The following is a 20,718-nucleotide window of genomic DNA, read 5'->3' as shown; positions in this document are numbered from 1 at the left end:
ATGCTTAAGTGGTGTTTTTTAACAAAAAATCTCATCCTGCTTTCTTTAACAGTCATATGTATCACTCACTTTACATTTTTTGCCCTAGAAAATGTAAACAAGGACTAAGAATAACCATACGGAAATAATCGATCTTGTCGCTGATGGTCTGGTTTGCTTTCGTAGCTCATAAAGAGACATCAGAATTAATTTCAGTCTGTTTCATGTCAGCGAAAAACTCCTCACAGGAGCTTTAAAACTTTTTTAAACATTTAATTAAGGAGGAGGAGATACAGCAGCAAGATGATCAACAACCAAACATTCTCAAAAGTAGAAATTACACATCCTTGAAAATGATGACAGAAAAAAGGGATACAGGAACAGCAAAATAGTTCCTCAAATAAAGGTAACTGTATGAATTTAAAAAACAGCTTTTTTGTCACCAAATATAATTTATCTATAACCATAAACCATAAAATGTATGGATTAAGTTGGTTAACAAATCATTTACGTCACATCAAAAAGTGATAAGAGTTACATTATAGCCCTCTGAGGCAGACATGACACTGGCTGGCCTTGCGTCGCTGTTGGTCGGCTGCCTTGATGGTGCCTGACATTGGGGTGACAAACTGCTCTGTTTGACTGACAGTAGTCAGCCAAAAACTGTACAGGTTTGCAAAGTAGTGGCAGGAACCACGCGCACCCTGGCACTCTATGAACGGATGAGCCCGGAAATCTTTAAGGCAGCTTCCAGAAGAAGCCAGCGACTGGCCGCCGCCCTCATCGCCTGCCCCTGTGTGCTGAAAGGACAACAGAAGCAGGTAAGCGTTGGCTAAGTCGGCAGTTATCTTTTAATACACAATGAAGCTTTTTGTCACACTCACCAGGAGGAACGAGAACCCCTTCCACAGACTCCTCCAGCCAGGTGGGCATGCAGGAACTGTGTGATCCTGGCTGTGAAAAGCCACTGCAGGTGAGGCTGTCTCACACACCACACAGCGGCTGATGTGGGTTCTGATCTCCTGGCCAAAGAGTGGCATCATAGGTATGGATTCGCAGGTGGAGAGCCAATAGGATTTGTCGTTGCGGCTGGAGTAGTGGCAGGCGGCTTTGTTGCAGTAGGAGAAAGGCATGGTTGAGAACACGGGGAGGCAGGAGCCGGCCTGGCCTACAGGGAGAGGAAGCGAAAGAAGACAGAGAAGAACAAAGTTAAATTAATAAACTGATGGACTGGTGGATAAACTAATCTCACCAACAAACTCTCTATGTAGATGCTTACCCAGGTCTTGAGTGTGAGCCTTCTCTTGTCCCTCTAAGTAGACCAGACTGTAGCCCACCCAAAGCTGACTGCTGCCTTCAGGGCACTGTGGCACATTAATGGACTGGCTGTGAATAACCAAAAGGAAGCCTGACCTCGTGGCCGCTCCGTGGCCTGGCTGACCTCGATCGCCAGGTGGACCTGAGGTACCTGGAGCATGAAGGGATTGAACAAGTGGTGAAAGAGTCAAATGGAAGGAGGATAAAAGCAAGAATAATGTGAATTTAGCTATTTATTAGTGACCTTTCTACATAAACTCATAGTCTTGTTTAAGACATTAACGCCCAACGCTAGGCGTGGCCAACCCTGCTCCTGGAGAGCTACCTTCCTGCATGTTTTAGGTTTGTCCGTACTCACACCTGATTCAAATGTTTTGCTCATTTTCAAACCCCTGAGACGCTTCAGTCGGTTGATAACGGTCAGATCATTCACATCAGGTGTGTTAGAGTACGGACAAACATAAAACATGCAGGAAGGTAGCTCTCCAGGAGCAGGGTTGGCCACCCCGGCCCAACGCAATCCTGCCAAAATCCCAATCCTGTTATTGTTACATGATTGCGTCCAAATATTCACCTTGAGATCCAGGAAATCCTTGCTGACCAGCATCTCCTGGATCTCCAACGGGACCATTACGACCAGGAGGACCTGGGATGCCAGTGGGGCCCAAAGACCCCATAGTGCCCTTCTCTCCTGGAACATACAGATACAACAATTATTTCTTCCAGTACAGACCAGAAAGTTCACAAAGGATTACAGAGGATACAGAGGATTTATTAGACTCGCTTGCCTTTACGTCCTGAAGGCCCAGGGGGACCAACATAACCAGGAGATCCCACAGATCCTGGGTCACCTGGTGGTCCTGGGGGTCCAGTGGAAGTCCCCACCGGGCGTCCTGCTATTGAATCACCACGAGGACCTTCAGAGCCTGGAAGAAAGACAAAGGCAAACAAGTACATACAAATGTTGGCAAAAAACACGAGCATATCTTTTAGCTATGGTGCCACTCACCTCTGTCACCAGCTGGGCCTCTTCTTCCCTTGGGACCCCAAGGCCCATGGACGCCTCTCTGACCTTTGGGCCCAAAAGAACCCGTGGGACCAGCAGGACCTCTATCACCTGCCAAAGTACAACACTACTTAGAGTGCATTACAGTGGATGGCTACACCATTAATACCAGTGGCACAAGTCTGCACTGAAATGTACCTTTTGGTCCTGTGTGGCCGTGGTAGTCCTGAGATCCGGGAGGTCCTGGGAGGCCCCTACTTCCCTTCAAACCTGGTAACCCAGGGAGACCAAGTGGGCCTGGGTCTCCTTTGGAGTAAAAGCTGCTGCCTGGAGGGCCTGGGTTCCCAGGAGGACCTGAAACACCACACAAAATCCCAGTTTTGGAAAGATGGAAAAAGTGATTATAGCCAATCAGATTATAAATCGGCACACACAGACACACCTGGGGGTCCTGTAGGTCCTCCATATCCTGGTTCTCCATGGGGTCCTGGCGACGGTGTGCGGCATTCTGTGCCAGGGTAACCAGGTGCACCTGGGAAGCCTGGACGACCTGGGGGAAGAAACACTCAGAGTATAGACTGTGTGGAGGAGCGGGTCAGTGGAAAGCAGCAAATAGTCAATTTGAGTGGAAATAACTTCTGCATGGTGAGAAATCATCACTCTATCAAAGCATTGTTCTTACTGGACTGGAACACTGGGGGAACTACAACTACACAACATCCAAATGCTAACTTCACCATTATAAACAGATGCCGTGGTGAATTATCGATAATTATAGATATGATACCTGTGCTGCCAGGTGGGCCCCTCGCGCCTTTAGGTCCAGGGAAAGTTGCTCCTGGAGTTCCTGGGAGGCCCCTGTCACCTTTGATTCCAGGAAAACCCATCGGCCCTGGAGCGCCAGGGATATCTCCGCCTTGAAGTGATGAATAAGTACACTGAAGTGTCAGATTAATAGAACATATAATGCTCTGATGTGTATCTAGTAAATAACATTACACTAATCAAATAAGACAAAAATGATGTACTGTACTTTTGCTATATTAAACTTTTCATACCAACAGAAACCTACTAACAGACACAAAGACAAAAAGAAACTCTGGATGGACAAATGATGCTGACTCTTACCGTTTGCTCCTCTCATTCCTTTTGGACCCCGAAGTCCATCCAGTCCATCCAGACCTGGTGGTCCGGGGGGCCCTGACATAAAATCATATATATAACATCAGAATCTTGTTGGGTGTCTTCATCACTGAAAAGCACTTCTCCGTCTTTTTTGTTTTCTTCTGGCATGTTTTCCTTTTAACCATTACAAATGTTACTAAATAGTACAAGTAAAGTCTCAGTTGCATTTCGGACTTTTTCATTGGCAGCAAAGTCTGAGAACCTTTTTGACACAGAACTAAAGCCCAGTCATTGTGGATAACGGTATATACAAATAACATAGTGGAAACTTATGACGCCTGTACCCCATCTTACTAATGATGGAGGAAACAGCTGACACTAAGTGAGTACCTGGAGGCCCATATGAACCAGCTGGGCCTGGTAGTCCCTGACCTCCACTATCGCCTGGAATGCCTGGACCACCGGGACGACCTGCTGGACCAGGCCACCCAGGGGAACCTGTTGAGACACACATGAAAGACCTCAAACGGACATGTCATCAAAAAATCTTTAAACATGTATATAGAGGAAAGCTGCAGCTCTTTGTGAATTACATTTATAGCAATAGTAATAAACAGCGCTAGAAATCACCATCTACATTAAGCAGTAATGCGGTTATAGTAACGTAGTAATAATATACACTAGAAATCACCTGATCCTCCTTGTCTTCCTGGTTCCCCAACAATGCCTGGTGGTCCGGGCCGTCCTGACCTTCCCGGGGGTCCTGGGTCCCCTGAATCTCCTGGACTTCCTCTGGCCGCTTAAGTGTACAATTTTGTAGGCATAAATGTATTTTCAATATATCCACTTCACTTCTAGAAAACAGAATATCCTCCTTCAAAACCAGTTTAACTCAGATTTTAATAGTCCCTTTTTAACATTTGAATAGACTAAGTGGGTCCTCTGTTTTCTTTACTCACCACGGGGTCCATCTTCGCCCCGCAATCCTTTGGGTCCAGGTGGACCAGGTTGTCCATAAGATGGTCCTGGCTCACCTGGAACATGTTTTTTTATCAGGTTAAGTGCATCAAAATGACATAGTCCTAAGACATTGGGCTTTATTGTTTAATATAACTAACTGCTGTGGATTGGCATTCTGTTATATGAACTTTAATTTCTCTCCATGAAATTTGCTACTTCAGCATCAGTTTAACATCTCTCTCTCTTTTGACTCACCCTTGGCCCCTGTAAGTCCTGGTAACCCTGGGATACCTGAATGTCCACTGGGCCCTGAATCTCCCTTTGAAAGACATCAATGCAACAAAACAATCAACTTCTGAGATTGACTTAAAATCAAATATGGACCAGGGTATCTGATGACATATGCAAGCTGGAAGTGTGATACTACTGTGACACTGTATTATTCAATTGGCAGTGTATATCTACTGGACAGAGACACGGACAGGGATCTCTTAAATTATGAAGGCCAAAATGAGTCAAGTACCGGATCTCCTTGATGCCCTAGATACCCCCTTTGACCAGGGAAACCTTTGATTCCAGGCGGCCCAGGAGATCCTGTTTTTCCTTCCCTGCCTGGAGCACCAGGGCTGCCTTTTAACCCATGCGGACCTGGCCATCCATCAGGCCCCGGAATGCCTGGGACTCCCTTTGGCCCTATTTCGCCTGTAAGCAACAAATGCAAGATTTAATTGTCCCATACCGTTTATCCAAATCTATTGTATGTCTTTGTAGTGCAATGAAAGATAAGCTGAGTTGCCTTTAGGTCCTTGTTTTCCTGGTTGTCCATCCTGTCCTGAAAGTCCTGTTGGGCCTTTTGTCACATTCGCAATCCTCGCTGGTCCTGGGAATCCTGTTGGACCACGTACACCTGGATGCAACACAAAGTTCATATAACTAAATGCCTGTCTGATTCATAAAGCAAATAATTAACCAAAATAAAACAGATAACAAGTTCACTCATCACCTTCCTCACTCTCCTTTATTTACTAAACTGTGGCTGTATACAGTGTGTTTGTTTCAGAGTGATGGCATCAAGACAACAAGATCTACTGAGTGGAAGGTTTTATGTACTGCAACAAATCCTTCATAAAAAGCTCCTTACATTGTTGTGCGTCCCTGTAAAACATGCTGTATGTATTGTCCTGCATGGGACATCATCGATTCCGGCCACAGCACCTAGACAGAGTGAATATATCTATCTGTCACATGGTATGTATGTAAAGAACTTACCTTTACGACCAGGCCGTCCAGGGTGTCCATGGGCACCTTGGCCACCATTATAGCCTCTCTCTCCCTTTTTACCTCCTGGTCCAGTAGGTCCAGGACGACCTGGTAAACCACTGGCTCCAGCCCTGCCAGGGTACCCCCTTTCACCTGGATGAATTTTACGGATATATATAGCACAAGATGAACTCATGAATTGGTCGGTGATGCTGGTGTTGGTGGGAAATGTGGTGGTCAGATGTCACGATCACTGTCATGGCAGTGTTTCCAGGACTACAGATGCAGCTTTTGGAGTTATTAAAAGACTCCCGACTGGTAATAACAATGAGATCTGATTTTACATGATTCTAAATGAAGCCAGTGATTCACCTTTCGGTCCTGTCCAGCCATCTATCCCGGGATCTCCTGATGGCCCAATGGTGCCTCTTGGTCCGGCTGGGCCTGGCAGACCTGGAGGGCCAGGGAAACCTTGTGGACCCCTCTGACCATGACCAGGTGGACCTGTATCTCCCTTGTAACCCTTCTGACCATGGTAACCTATGCAACATCATAACATACAATGGGAGAAATAAAGAAAATGTTTAAAACTGTTGGTTGACAGTGCCTTCACAATTCTGGAATTAACATTTTTTTAGGCCTCCAGTATATCTCACTGCTTCTGCTGTGTGCTCACCTGGTGCTCCCCTCGATCCATGGTTTCCTGGAGGTCCTGGAGGGCCATCGGGTCCATGCAGTTCACATGTGGTGCAGGGTGGGCCTGGAGGACCTGTGGCTCCAGGGTCTCCAGGGCCTCCTGGCTGTCCTTTATAACCTGGTGGTCCAGGTTGGCCTTGTGCACCTGTAATGCAGAGGTACCAATAGTCAACCAATTTAGATGTACAGTAAAGACAAAGAAGTGCGCTTTAAGTTGATGAAATCTCACTTATTTTCTTTATACAGGCCACTAGGGATGCACCATACTGGATTTTTTGCAGATATACGATATGTAGGTATTTTCCAACCCTTTTTGCAGATTGCTGATTTCCACACCGATATATTAGGCACATGTTTTTTTCCACCTAATTGCAGAGAACATCAAGTCTCCCCTGTAGTGGAATTGACATCATGCCTACTGTTATTGTAGTGGCCCAAAACTGCCATACCGCAGACATCTCGCACCCTTCTTCACGTTTGACGGAAGAGGCGTTGTACAAAAGGTCCGCCAAACATGGCGGTGAGGGAGACATGCCTGGACTTGTTTACTGAACCTGCTACGGAGACATCAGTGATCACCGACGGACTCTTTTTATGGTGTACGCCCATGAATATGTAAGTTAGTTTTGCACTAATGTTTATGTTACACTCTGTGAGCATCGGCTGTGGCCGCGAGTGTATTTTCGGCGTGTTTGATGTCATTAAGTCCGGTAAAATGACGAGAAGGTGAGCTAACCGTTAGCTAGTTAAGAGTGCTGAAAGTTGTTTAACTTATATTCATTGGCTCGAGTTTCGGTGACTTTTTAGTCTTCATTTGTATATTGTTGAGAACTTTGCGCAAGCGCAGAGTTAATGTCGTAGCATTACATCAAGCCTTTTAAGGGAATCATTGAGCATTTAGGCAGAATTAAAGCTTGTTTTATCTGCGGAATGTATAGGCAGAAAATATCAGCAGAAAAATTACATATCTGCCGATGCCGAAAACATGGGCGTAAGAACCATTATACATGAGTGGGACAAGTCACCCACTTTTAGCGTAACGAAAATCAGTGGATCTGCCGACACACTCGGCGTTCTTTTGAGAGCTCTGTCAGTCGAATCCATTCCGCCTGCTCATTGGGAAAATTCCAATATAAGGAAGATCCATTCCACATTTTCACCACTACCTTTCAGCCAGGTAGCTCTCCGCTGCACAGGGCACCCGGACAGGACACGACAGCCTCTATGCTAATGTTTTGATTCCCACTGAAATCTGAGGAGACTTTTGAAGGAGAGAAAAGTAAGTAATCATCGCTGCTGTTAGTAATCAGTTTACTCCAGCAACAGCTGTTGGCTCAACAAAGTTAGCTTGATGTTGATTTGTGTCACTTTAATAATCATTTTAATTTAAGTTGCGAATCATTTGTGATGAGGGCTATCTTATCAGAATGTTATGGACATCTATGGGGATATTAAATAGGAAACATTTCAGTCAAGGTGCAGCATATGACCAATATGGACAGGAGAGCATCATCATTTATTTAATTTGAAAGTTTAGATAATCAATGAGTGGTTACTACTAAAGATGGCTATGAATTAGTCATCACATTTCTGTAGCTTTTTAATATCTTCAAACATCCGATCTGACTGGGGCCAACCACCTCCTCTAAGTGAAGTTACAAAATAAACCTATAATTTGGGGGTTTTGCTTTAGCCAGATAATTATCAAACTACATGTTAAAAGGCACCAGAATACAGGACATGACATCTAGTTTGTGTCCCAATGTCCCACCCACTTTATTTATGCTTCCTACGCCCATGCCGATAATATTGTGCATCCCTACAGGCCACATTCATTTGTGTTCATTAAATTATAAATGAAACTTACCTGGAGACCCCGGGTTTCCAGGAAGGCCACGGAATCCGATTTTCCCCACAGCCCCCGGGCGGCCAGGTGGGCCAGGAGCACCTGGCCTGGCAGAGAAGACATCTCCTGGGGCACCCTTCCTGCCTGGTAATCCTGGTGACCCAGGAAGGCCTGGAGGGCCATCCAGGCCAAGTCCACTTGGACCCGGGACACCTGAATCTCCATTTAAACCTGGAGGGCCTTTTATCAGAGATACCAATATGTTTACAAACAACCCTCTTCAAAATTAAAAATGTAATTCAAATATATATCTTGACCTTCCAATGAAGAAAGATTTTTGAAACAGTGCTTTTGACTTAAATTTCAAAGGTCATTACCTGGCGGCCCATACCCTCCAGTTCTAGCATCGTCTCCTTTAAGACCTTTAGGGCCGTGGTGTCCTGAAGCTCCAGGGACACCGTCTCTACCAGGCACACCTGGAATCCCTGCAAGGGACCAAAGGGGACCCTGTTTATGTCACGGAACTTGGCTTATTATTTCCAACCAATTCTGCCATCAACTTTTGAGTTATAGCTTATAAATACACCACTTTATGGGATTCACTGTAAGGCCCATTCTATGTAACTTATTCAGAGGGCAAACGGATGTCAAATTTTCAGTCCTTGATGAGGACATGATTTCCTGAATATCATGTGTTACACATAAAAAACTTACCTGGTGTACCTGGCTCTCCCTTAGGACCAGGTGATCCATCCTCCTCTTCTTGACAGCATTGCTCACTTTCACCTGGTGACACAAATACGACATGCTTTCTGAGCCCATGACACCAGGCGTCATGTAGGAGGGAGTGTATCAAAACCAACTAAAAACCTCTTAGCGTAATCCGGTTTCTGACCTGGTGGGCCCGGTCGCCCTGGAACTCCTGGGTGCCCGGGATTTCCCGGATCTCCTTTAGTTCCAGGTAGCCCATTAAGGCCTGGAAAACCAGGACCTGCAGGGCCTGCAGACCCGGGAAACCCTTTCGGTCCCGCAGCACCTGGGATGCCTTTGGGACCATGTAATCCTGCATATCCAGCACCCTGCAAAAATGTTGCCTGATACCATAACTGCAGAACCAAATTGGAACATTTTACAACTACACTATAATTAACTAGGTAAAGTTTAAAGACTTCCCATACAGTCTGTAACATACATCACAATCACACTACATGGACCCACTTACTGGTGGTCCATGGTCTCCTACAGCGCCAGGCGAGCCATCGCTTCCTGGTCTTCCTGTTGCTCCAGGAGGACCACGATATCCAGGGATTCCTATGTTACCCTTGGCACCTGTTGATAATAAACACACAAACTGAAGACATTCGGCCGTGAATCTTTAATGAGCCTTTCTAAAGCATGTATAGAACGTAATGAGAATGTTTCAAACAGACTAATCCAGCTTACTTTTTACTGTACGCTGTGATAGCCTTACAGTGTGTGTTAAGTGAATATAAACAAATAAAATCTTGTTTTCAAAGCAAACACTCTGCTTGTAGAGTTTAATAATATTGTGTACAGTACAGGTTGGGCTTAATCAAGTTCTCACCTTTATCTCCAACCCCGTAATAGTCTCCTTTTTGACCCTTTTGTCCTTTTAAACCATGGATTCCTGTAAAGCCCTGCAACAAAACACAGTCAAATACAAACCAACGTTTTTGGTTTCAGTTTTAAATTGTGTTTAATTATAAAGAGTGAGTCCTTTTGTCCTTACTTGTGGTCCTCTTAGACCATCATCTCCTTTCGGTCCTGTGTCTCCCTTATGTCCATGAGTTCCAGGTAACCCTGGAGGTCCTGTGAAACCAGGTGGACCAGGAGGCCCTTGGTTTCCCCCACCGGAGCTACATTTACAATCCCCTACACAACCTGTGGAGGATAAAAAAGAAAAAAACATTATAAATATGGTGCAATGTGTTCATACACAGTGCAACTACACACTCACTCACCCATACCCGCTAATGAAATGATATCTGTTCCAGTATTGATCAGTAGACACAGAGAATAGCACAATCTCTCTAAAACAGGTTCACTGACCTTTAATTCCTTTTGGCCCCGGATTTCCGGAGGATCCTTTGTGTCCTGGGTCACCAGGGTCGCCAGGGTAACCAGGCTCACAGTAGTAATCTGTGGACCAACCAGCCAAAAAGATTAACAAAAAAAAGTTCAAAACATCTGCAGGTTGTTTACATGAAACGTTGCGTATCAGAGTTGTTGGACTTCTTACATCAGAAGCAAATAAAGAACTCACCTCCACATCCTGATCCAGGCACATCAAGTAACCACACACGCACACACACACACACACACACACACACACACACACACACACACAAGCCCGAAGTAAGTCCAAATTCAAATGATCACGCACAAAAAATAAAAATAATGGAATGATATTTGTTCGATTAACCAACACTGTTTAGTATAAAGAAGTACTGCTGTACCTGGAGGACCTGGGAGGCCTGTGACACCTTTATGTCCTGGGAATCCTTTAGTGCCCTTCGGTCCCGGGTATGGGTTGATGTCAAAGTCATTAAACCTTCCCGGCTCTCCTTTGTATCCCTTCTCACCAAGTTGTCCTCGTGGACCAGGTTGACCAGGCTCTACTAGAAACGTTAAGACGACGATTTGAGACTTTAAAACAGGTTGGATACTGAGTGGTATATTCAGTGTGATGGTACAAAAAGGGAGAAAAAACTCTAGACTAAGGCTGAACTCTGACCTGGTATTATTAACCCTGGTGGGCCAGGAGGTCCACGCATGCCCATTAAACCAGGGTCACCTGGGCTTCCAGGCAATCCAGGATATCCACGGTCACCTTTAGGACCTGAAACAAAAAGAGGGACCACAAATAAGGCAGAGATGTTTCATTAATCTCATAATGTAATGATGGTTACTAACCAACTAAACAACTCATCAGGATGGTTTAAGAACTTTAGCAAATAATTTGCACTTAGAGGTATAATAAGTAGGATTTTCCTAGAAAAATAAAATACAGACTTTTACAAATATAATATAATATAAGTCATCACTTATGGGCCTCTAACATGTGTGTTGGTGATTGTGTGTGCAGACCCTTCCCTCTCCATCTATTCTGTTGTTTTGCTTTGCACGGGACGTTTTCAGGAGGGGCGCTGTTGTGGTTCCCTGAGCCAATCACAGCGTATAGGTGAGTGTGGGAGTGGTTCAAATTAGCAACTGGGCCTCATTCAGACCGGGGAACACGGCGACAGAGCGATGCAGAGCTGGCCTTGTTCGAAAGGTAGGTGCCTCAAACCGGGTAGGACAAGCTAACCGGTGGTTAGCATGCTAGCGCAAAGCTAACCGGCACTTAGCAAAAGGTAACTGGCGGTTATCATGCTAGCACAAAGGTAACCTTGATACTCTCGGTGTTAGCAGGGGGTGGGCGTGTACTCACACGAGAGAGTGAGAGAGAGCTTCTGGTGACAAAGAGCCCAAGAGGAGGGGCCCAGTTTGAATGTATTGTTGAAAAAATGCAATTAAAAATCCTACTTATTGTGCCTTTAAATATATTAGATGGATGGATGGATGGATGGATGGATGGATGGACAGACAGTGCTATCAAGAAGTAGCTCAAATGATGAGGAGGGTGTTGTGAATGTTTCGGCCTCACCTCTGGCATCCGTTCCATCAAGAAATTCAGAGGGTCCAGGCGGACCTGGGTCTCCTGGGTAGCCCTGTTGGATACAAAACCAGAGATGGGGAACCACTTTTATTTATAGCAAATGCGACTTATATACATAATATTTCTAAACATGAGAAGCCAGATCAAGGATCACAGGCTGTGCGCAGTATGTGTCAGTCACATTGAGAAACCAGCAAAGAGCAGCAGACAAGGAATGACAGGGTTTCTTCATTTGTTTCATATATCTGAGGCACACCTCTGATTGCAAGGATAGTGAGGTATTACAAAGTTGACAGCTGCTCGATTCCTGCAAGTTTCTCTCCTGATTGCACTTAAAACATTCAATATAAAGCTCAACTTTAACAGGAAACTGGTGCCCTTGCAGCTCACACAAGCTCCGTAACTTTGCTTGAATTGTGAAGCAGATGTTTCTGCAAAGCTCACCTTTGGTCCAACTCTTCCAATGAGACCTGGAAGTCCTTTCTCTCCAGGCAAACCCTGAAAAATATATCAATGTATTTAACCTTAAAAATCTCTTTATGAAATAGGGATGGCTTATCTAAAAGGTATACCTCACGGCCTTGCGGTCCATCCCTACCAGGAAATCCTAAAAGACCCTAAAAATAGAAACAATGGTTTTCAATTTTGTGTTTTTGTGCGTCTGCATGTGTTTGTCTAAAGTGTCTGATTGAAGTCACCTACCCGATTTCCTGGAAAACCAAGGATTCCTTGCTCTCCTTTTACTCCTAGATTGTAGTTATCTCCTCTACCACCCTGACAGGGAGAAGATGCAAATCAAAAGCCTTTTTCTTTCTGTAAGTCATATCTGTATGTTAAGATACAATAATCTAATATCTAATACTCACACGAATGCCCTTTGGTCCACATGGTCCTGGATGACCTTGTTCTCCCTGAGCAGCAGATCAAAATGATAGAAAATTATAGGACGGAAAAAGATGAACCTGAAAGATACAAAACAAAGGAGAGTGGTGTCCTCACCTTGTATCCTTTGGGTGGAAGGATGTCTGGAGAAGGTCCTATGACTTCTGTAGGTCCTTCTTGGCCAGGTGGGCCTTGCTCACCCTTGAATATGGAGTAAAAGGGATGAAGACATTTGGATGCATCCATGTATATGCACACAGACGGCACGTTTTCACACACACAGCGCAAAACCTCAGCGGATAGCTCTCAAATGCCAAAATGGTTTCTTACATCGTCCCCTTTATCGCCTGCCAGTGATGCTCCAGGGTCGCCCTACAAAACAACCACAAGTTCAGTAAGGTTGTGGACCTGTGAGTGTATGCATGAAACCTTTTCTTTAACAGTGCCAAAGGCTGTAAAGAAGGCTACTCACAGGGTGTCCTCTTGTACCTTTATCTCCTTTATGGCCCTAAAAGGAAACACGTGCATACATTTTTACATTCAAAGCACTGCATTTCTTTCTGTAATGTTGATTAGAAATATAAGTGGTCGATAATATTGCTGCAGTTAAAGAAATAAAGAGTTTTAATTAAAACCTGTATTTAAAAAAATATATCACAAAGTGAAACCTCTTATACCTCAAGCCCGGGGGAGCCAGGAGGGCCAGGGTAGCCTTCAGGCCCAATGTCTCCGTTTCTTCCCTGAGTGAAAAAAGAAGAAACCAAATGTGAAACTGAGGCAACTTAACTGCAAAAAGGAGGCATACAAATTAAAGCATTGATTCCTTGTTCTTATCTATCCTGTCTTTTAGCAGAGAATTAAATAATCATGCTTTGTAACTGTCAAAGTGAGAAAAGAAAACTTACTGGTTGACCAGGTTTTCCATCTCTACCACGATCCCCCTGTAGGATAACATGAAATGAGGATGAGGACAATTGAAGATTGCAAATAACAAGCGCTCAAACAGAATGGGTTTTGACACTGGTGAAGTGCAGTCCATCATTATCAGAGCTTTTCCAGACAAGGGGAACTCACAGGGAGTCCTGGAAGGGCACCATAAGACGCAGGTTCTCCTTTAATTCCTTTAAGTCCAGGTAATCCCTGATGTGAGGAGACAGAACTGTTTGCTTATTAAAATGAAAGTGCAGATAGATTTTTTTATATCTAAACATCTTTATGTTATCTTTCAAGGAGAAGGTTTATGAACATCGTCTGTCTAATCGATCTGGTTAAAGCTCATTGTAAAGGTTTCAAAATCCTAACTGCTTGTTGGAGCCACAACACAAACTCTGGCCTACACATCCAATCACCACCCAAACCTCCTCTTACGTCCTGCATGCCATATATAATAAAATGTATGGCATCTATCCCTTGTACTTCCCTTTATCCCTTCTGAAGGAGTTTTACTCACCGACGGCCCATGGAGACCATCCAAACCAGGGAAGCCGTTTATTCCTGGTCGTCCCCTTGTCCCATTACAGCCATCCAGTCCTGCTAAACCAAGCTCGCCGCCTGCTCCAGGGTGGCCCTGAAAACATAGCACTATTATGGTGTTGAACTATAATTGCAGGGTATTAGAAGTAACATGAATAACCTATTTGACTCTAAATGAGAATGATAAAGAAATTATTCTACACAGCATTTATAGCTTCAGCCCTACAAAAAATCTGTAATGTTTATATCCTGGTTCAGATGAACAACTTCAGTTTCTATCAAACATAAACTCTTAAGTAGTGAAGAGGCAGCTGAGTAGGTGTAAAATAAATCCCTCAACCTGCAGTGTGTCATGATGTGTCCACTAGAGGGCACCCCAGACACATGCTTCAAATCACTGCACCACTAACTGGGTAGTCTCAAATTATATGCATCTTACATGGACAGATACACAGAGGGGGTTACCTCATGATACATTTGCAACTGAGGATTTGCGTAATATTTTAATGAATCATACATTTAAGATTCATACTGGGATGTTTTGGAGTAATTGAAAAGTATGACAACCCTGTATTTTGTACAGGGTTTAGGAAGCTGGTGAAATTCCCTCAAAGGGTTACTCACCACTCCAAAATTATATTTGTATTGTATTGTTTGTGTCTTTTTCAGATTATAGATTACATTTAAAACAACTGTTGTTTACTCACTGCTAGGCCATCATTGCCAGGATAACCAGGAACACCAGTGATGCCCTGAAATGTAAAAAACAAATGTACCACTCAGTCATCGCAGGATTAAATAGCATTATTCATTTCCACTCCTTCTTTTGAGCTATCACTGGCAATACACAGAGTATGAAAATGTTGATTTACCGTGTCTTGCTTTCTCTTTAATTAAACACAATGAACACACAACATGCACATGAACATGCACACTAACTCGGTCTCCTTTGGGCCCTGCTGGGCCATATGATCCATCTGCTCCCCTTCTGCCTTTCTCTCCACGAGGCCCGTCATGTCCCCATGGTCCCATTGGTCCCCGGGAGCCCTGCTGGCCTGGCTTCCCTGGAGGTCCCTATGAAGGTAAGAATTAATGTATAAAAACATTAAGCCATTGTTAAGAGAGGACTAAACATCTTTACTATTGGGAGACTCATTAGGGATAAGTTGTTAATACAAAACATGTAAGGAAAGAGTTCATACCCGTGCGCCTTTGGCCGGAAGACACTGGCATGCTGTGCAGTTTCTCCCTTCACACGGTCCTTCAATCACCCCCTGAAACAACAGATACAAACAAGCCATAGGCCGTGGATACATTAAGACTGATCATTACTGTACTAAAGAGGGAGATGAAGACTGTATTGTGCTGTGTGTGGGTGTGGGTGTGTATGTGTGCGTCCAAGCAGAGAGATGACAGAGAGGGGTCAGCAGGAACATCAGATAAGGTTGTGGTTTGGGCACATCTGCCTGCTGTTTTCCAGAGTTGAGAATTAGCCTTGAGAATTAACATAATTCCCTGTGGAAACTGGACAGTCCTGATTAGAGAGCTGTACACAAAACAGTGTTCTCACAAAGACTTGGGTAAGAATAAGTTCTCTGACCTTGATGAGTAAGAAAGCTCCCAGCGCTTCTTCATTCTTATAAAGCACTTACATCTTCCTAAAGAACTAATCTCTGAGTCAACACTTCCAGCAGCCAAATGTTCCCACCGATGTGTGTGAGCATGTGAGTGTGTGTCACAAAAATGTTGTAGTGTTTTCTAAAAGCCTGCTAAATATTTGGATGAGCTGAAGCAAGGGAAATTTCTGTCGCACATCTGCTGTCCCACTTTCTCTTTTGGTCCAAACAATCATAAGTGGTAAGCATAAGCATACGCAGTTGGCATGGGCAAGTTATTAGGAATGAATGCATGAGTTAAATTGGAAACACATAGTGAGATGTAGAAACACCTATTTACTAGCCTCGGAAGCAAAATTATAACATGAGGTTGAAGCAGACATTGGGACTAACAAGCTACTAGCTATCCATTTACGTATGTTACAGCAGGCAAACACATAATTCAGCCGAAATAGTAAATGTTTTGCAGTTTTGCTCTCTGGTTGGCAAACTTCAGGCAAAAAAATGAATCCTAACTAACTCTTGATAGCGACATAAACTTACTGCTGACGTACCGATAACTTTTTTCCATCATAACTCACAATAACCAACCTGTTGTACCCAGGTGCGGTTGCTGAACTATGATTGGACACTCGGTGGTTGGGGGAGGGGACAAAGGTAAACCGGAAATAAGAATCCATGGACCAATTTAATGGTTCTGCTCGTAGTTCTGTTATTGAAAACTAGCTTGATGCAGTGAAATGTAAGTGATCTTTGCTTGGTTGCTGTAAAGTTTTATAGTGCATTACTATTAATATAAGTTGTTGGTTTTGTTGGATATTCGACAGACATTCACTCCAGCGACGCTTTCTCACTCGGCTTCCCCCAGAGTTGGTAGAGAGTGGACGGTTGGCTGAACTCCGAGCCCTCGCACTTAACAGGCAGAGCCTGATTTAGGGATCATCAATAAATTACTGTTAAATGGACACGAAACAGATTTTTTTTCCATGTCCATGACTCGCCCATAAAAAAATTAGGATTCAAAAATACAACTAAATTGGGTACATGTTGCTGACTATTTTTTAAATATTTAAGAGTTATTCATTTATTTTCAATGCATTTTTTAATAAAGAATAAGGTTTTTTTTTGCCAATAGCATTGAGATCATGTGACCTGATGGCTTAAAATTAATAAGATAAATTAAAACTAAATTGGACAAATAGGACATACCTCTTTTTGTTGGATTTTTTTGCTTTTTCTATGTCGTATTAATATTTTCTAATAAAAGATGTATTTTTCAATAGCTTCCATGTCATGTGACCCGATGTCCTCAAATCAATGTCAGATGTTAATAATCTTTTGGAAAAATCAGACACACCTCATTACAGTGGAATTTTTAATCTTTTTTTTTTTAATTATATATTTATATTTTTTTGGAAAATGTAAATTTGTGGAAAAGTAATGAACTGTGGTGCCCTAGGCGACTGCCTATATTGCCTATGCCTTGAGCCTTAACCTATTGGGTGTAAAAACTGGTAACCTTGGATATACATATTGGAAAGTGTTTGTTGAAAGAAAAATAGCTGAACATTATAAGGAAATTCATGTTTATTTTTGGCCTATTTAACTGCTTAGCAGATGGGTTCACCCTGTATTCTTTAAAAGCTGAGGAACTAGTCCGCTTAATAATAACTTGCTCTATTTTGAAGTGCAGTTCATTGCTGTTTTTGGCAATATTTATTGGATGACTAAATGCAGTTTGATAACAGTAAATGTCTGCTGTGTCTTACTATTTATCAGATATCTGAGTTCAGGAAGAATGCACATGCGTGGGTGGTTATTCTCAGCAATATGATTACATAGTCAATATGTTTATACATATGATTTTATTTCTAGTATATTTTTTGCAATTCAACTTTATTGAGATGGATTAACACAGTTTTTAAATGTCATTGTTGTCATCATAGTGAAATTATGTTTTACTTGACATGTGTATTATGAAAAAAGAAGAGTCTTACTGCATTGAGCTTCTTCACCAACAGGACCAGGACAAGGATCCACCTGTGAATGTAACAGTAGTAATAAATTAACAGTAGTCTTATATAGGGATGCACGATATTATCGGCAAGTTATCGGTATCTGCAGATTATGGCTTGAAAATGACACATCGTATCGGCAGATATGTCCTTTTTCTGCCGATGTTTTACGCAGATAAAACAACACTTTAATTCTGCCTAAATGCTCTGTGATTATCTAAAAAAGCTTGACGTAATGCTACGACATTAACTCTCTGCGAGTGTGTGCACGTGCTGCGTGCACCAACCCTCTTCCATCAAGCGTGAAGAAAGGTGCAAGATGTCTGCGGCATTGCAGTTTTTCAAAGTTTCTGAAACAGACAGCAGGGTTGTGCTCGGCATCGGTCATGCGAGGAGGGGCCAAATTTCATTCATTCAACACTACAAATTTAATTGCCCATCTCAAGTGTCTGCCAGTGGGCCACTACAATAAGAGTAGGCATGATATTAATACCACTACAGGGGAGACTTGATGTTCTCTGCAGTTAGGCGAAAAAAAACGTGCCTAATTTATTGGTATCGAAATTGGCAAAAAGGGTTGGAAAATATCGGCATTCCTAGTCTTATATAGCCCCAGTTTCTGAAATCCTTTACACTTCCAAAAATGTTTGTAACATAAACTGTGCGACACTAACATACACTACTTGTAAACAACAAGAATGTTGTCTACCCAAACTGCAGGTGACACCACAGTCTGTGTGAGTGTAACTGTGTATCTCAGTGTAGTGCTGTAGGTCAGTTTTTATACAAAGTCTACATACTGGAATGCACGTAAGCAGCAGTGTTGAACATTTGAGTAAACATGCAAGAAGTGTGTTTGCCTTAAGGTAAATAGATTTACCAAGAAGGACATTTGAATTCCAGCAAGCTTTACATACATGAAACCTCATTAATCTTACTAGTTAAGTACTAAGTATTACTCATTTAATAAATGTATTTTCAGTGTTACAGGGCTCACTGACTTGTTCAGTACATTCTGCCATTTAAGATGTTATTCACAGAGGAAACTGATATTTAACAAAATATTACAATGGCTTTGTCATTGGGTCTCTCTATACCAAATCTATTTTCCTGAATTAAATTTGAATCGTCAAAAACAATAACCAATCGAGGTTTTCTGATGTTCGGATATATGAGGATGTCAAGCACAACAGTTCAGTCAAAGTAAGTTATCATTATATATCGTCAACAGATGTGGGTGCTGCTGGAGATGTTATAATATAACATGAATGACATATTGCTCTAGATGATAATAACTATGCAGTCATTAATAATGTTGCAGTGGGACTCACATGATGGGGCTCAAAGTGGCAGAAGTAACTGAGGATCCCATCTCTCATGTCGCGTGTCTGCTTAGCAGGTGAGTGTTGTTCTCAGTGCTGCCCCCTGTGGTGGAAAAAAGAAAGCATGAAACACCAAAGACACCTGTTAGCCGAGGGCCACTGGATATTAAATTAGGGCAAAGAATGATGTCTTTTAAGAAAGAATGTAATACATACAAATATTATTTTTAAAATGTACATATGCTATGGATACATAAAGTGTTGGTGCAGTCTTCCCAGCCAGGTAACCTGCTTTGGCATTAATACTTGCACCCCACGTCATCTGTCAGTTAGAGTACATCATGCACAGAACAAAATTTCCCAACTCACCCAAATGCAGAAGCTCAAATCAATCTTCATGAACACTTCCTTGCATCCCAAGCAGCGAAGTCTCCAACAAGTTTCAAAGTAAGCTCCTGCTCTCTGTATCAGTAAACGGCAAACAGAGTAACTGCCACTGTATTGAGAATGAGGTGAGGAGAGCGATGATGATCGGGGTTGACCACATCAGGAAAGACCAGGCCACCTCCCTCTTCATTGTCAAGTTAAACACCTTCTATGGGCTGTCCTATCTATCACAGATGGGTCATGGCTTCGGTTAAATTAAAACTAACATCACTCATAGTGCAGCAGTGGATTGATGTAATGTGAGGGCCGGAGGACACTCAAAAAGATATGTGGTAACTGCTGAGCTTTTGGTGCGCGTGGAGGAAGGAAAAGCCATGGGAAAGTCTGTGTGGGCCGTTCTTCTGATCCTGTTTGCTGTGATGCTGATGGGCATCGGGGCCAAAAATGTAAGCTATTTAATTTTTCCTAAGCTGACATAAAATAGTGCAGTAAAAAGATCTAATTTAATTTAGCCAAAGCCCTAACTCCTATCTGCACAGGTATCGAAATGCAATCACAGAAGCAATTTGTGCTTTTATTTTATACTGTACAAACATGGGACAGCCTTATTTGCAATCTTTTAAGTGTCATATTGTTTCTTAAACATTTGCAGAGGCGGGGTTAGCTGGTGAGACTTGTTTCAGCTTAGACTGACACAATGCATCAGTAACATTTAATTTCTTATTAACTTTTCGTATAACTTTACTTTTCTGTTGGTGCAAATCTCCCACTACATCACCGTGTATAGTAGTAAAGCATTTTTTCTGTCACAGCGTATTTCCTGTTGTATATCGTGTTAGCACCATTCATTCCTCACTGCCTTCACTTTGATATACAACTCTGGTCTGTTTGTAACTCTAGTGTCTATGCTTATCTGCAGCCATCTTGTATCCTGAGGAGATGCACGTTTTTTCTCAGTCTGTTTGCACATGTGTACAGTATCCTTCAGTGGGCTCTGTTGGTGGGCCCTTTTTATGGAAGGTCATGGAAAAGGGACGGGATATAAAAGGAAGATGAGCAAAACAGGCTGTCGGAAAGGCTAGCAGTGAGTTTTAAGATGTTTTTTCCTATAGTAAGTCTTTGATAAAAAGTAGATTGATAAAGAAACTAGTAATT

At 42.8% G+C, this 20,718-nt stretch overlaps 2 protein-coding genes across 2 annotated transcripts in view; one reads left to right on the top strand and one right to left on the bottom strand.

The window, feature by feature from the left end:
- Positions 1–518: 518 nt before the first annotated feature.
- On the bottom strand, positions 519–19,233 carry LOC138611234 (collagen alpha-4(IV) chain-like). The gene is made up of 33 exons (XM_069684216.1): positions 19,186–19,233; positions 15,163–15,297; positions 14,201–14,317; positions 13,656–13,691; positions 13,428–13,490; positions 12,868–12,951; positions 11,857–11,920; positions 10,945–11,049; positions 10,667–10,828; positions 10,260–10,349; positions 9,940–10,091; positions 9,775–9,847; positions 9,412–9,518; positions 9,085–9,252; positions 8,904–8,975; positions 8,581–8,674; positions 8,211–8,429; positions 8,137–8,162; positions 6,324–6,488; positions 6,101–6,187; positions 5,657–5,800; positions 4,383–4,461; positions 4,119–4,226; positions 3,818–3,948; positions 3,090–3,218; positions 2,741–2,852; positions 2,501–2,656; positions 2,306–2,413; positions 2,091–2,222; positions 1,871–1,984; positions 1,259–1,447; positions 864–1,147; positions 519–779 (listed from the first exon to the last, which is right to left on the bottom strand). Exons 1-33 carry the CDS (start codon positions 19,231–19,233, stop codon positions 519–521), a joined length of 4,014 nt encoding a protein of 1,337 aa, XP_069540317.1.
- Positions 19,234–19,937: 704 nt separating this feature from the next.
- The window catches only part of LOC138611233 (collagen alpha-1(IV) chain-like), a 28,461-nt gene continuing 27,680 nt past the window's right edge, over positions 19,938–20,718 (top strand). The window contains exon 1 of the mRNA XM_069684215.1: positions 19,938–20,009. Coding sequence (XP_069540316.1) covers positions 19,938–20,009 — 72 coding nt within the window. The remainder of the gene's footprint in view (positions 20,010–20,718) is intronic.

Source organism: Semicossyphus pulcher, unplaced genomic scaffold (genome assembly GCF_022749685.1).
Source record: "Semicossyphus pulcher isolate SPU_LCO1_2020_fin unplaced genomic scaffold, fSemPul1.0.p SCAF_7, whole genome shotgun sequence".
Classification (NCBI taxonomy): domain Eukaryota; kingdom Metazoa; phylum Chordata; class Actinopteri; order Labriformes; family Labridae; genus Semicossyphus; species Semicossyphus pulcher.
Note: the sequence above shows the minus strand (reverse complement) of the source record. Positions and strands in the feature narration are given on the sequence as shown.

Bases quoted from the DNA above. Each gene is read 5' to 3' on its own strand.
- LOC138611234 (XM_069684216.1), bottom strand. From the start codon at position 19,233: ATGAGAGATGGGATCCTCAGTTACTTCTGCCACTTTGAGCCCCATCAT. The intron at 11,050-11,856 runs GTGAGGCCGAAA...TTTTTGTTTCAG, and splicing joins TGATGGAACGGATGCCAGAG to GTCCTAAAGGTGACCGTGGA. The intron at 10,092-10,259 runs GTCAGTGAACCT...TATCCTCCACAG, and splicing joins GGGGCCAAAAGGAATTAAAG to GTTGTGTAGGGGATTGTAAA.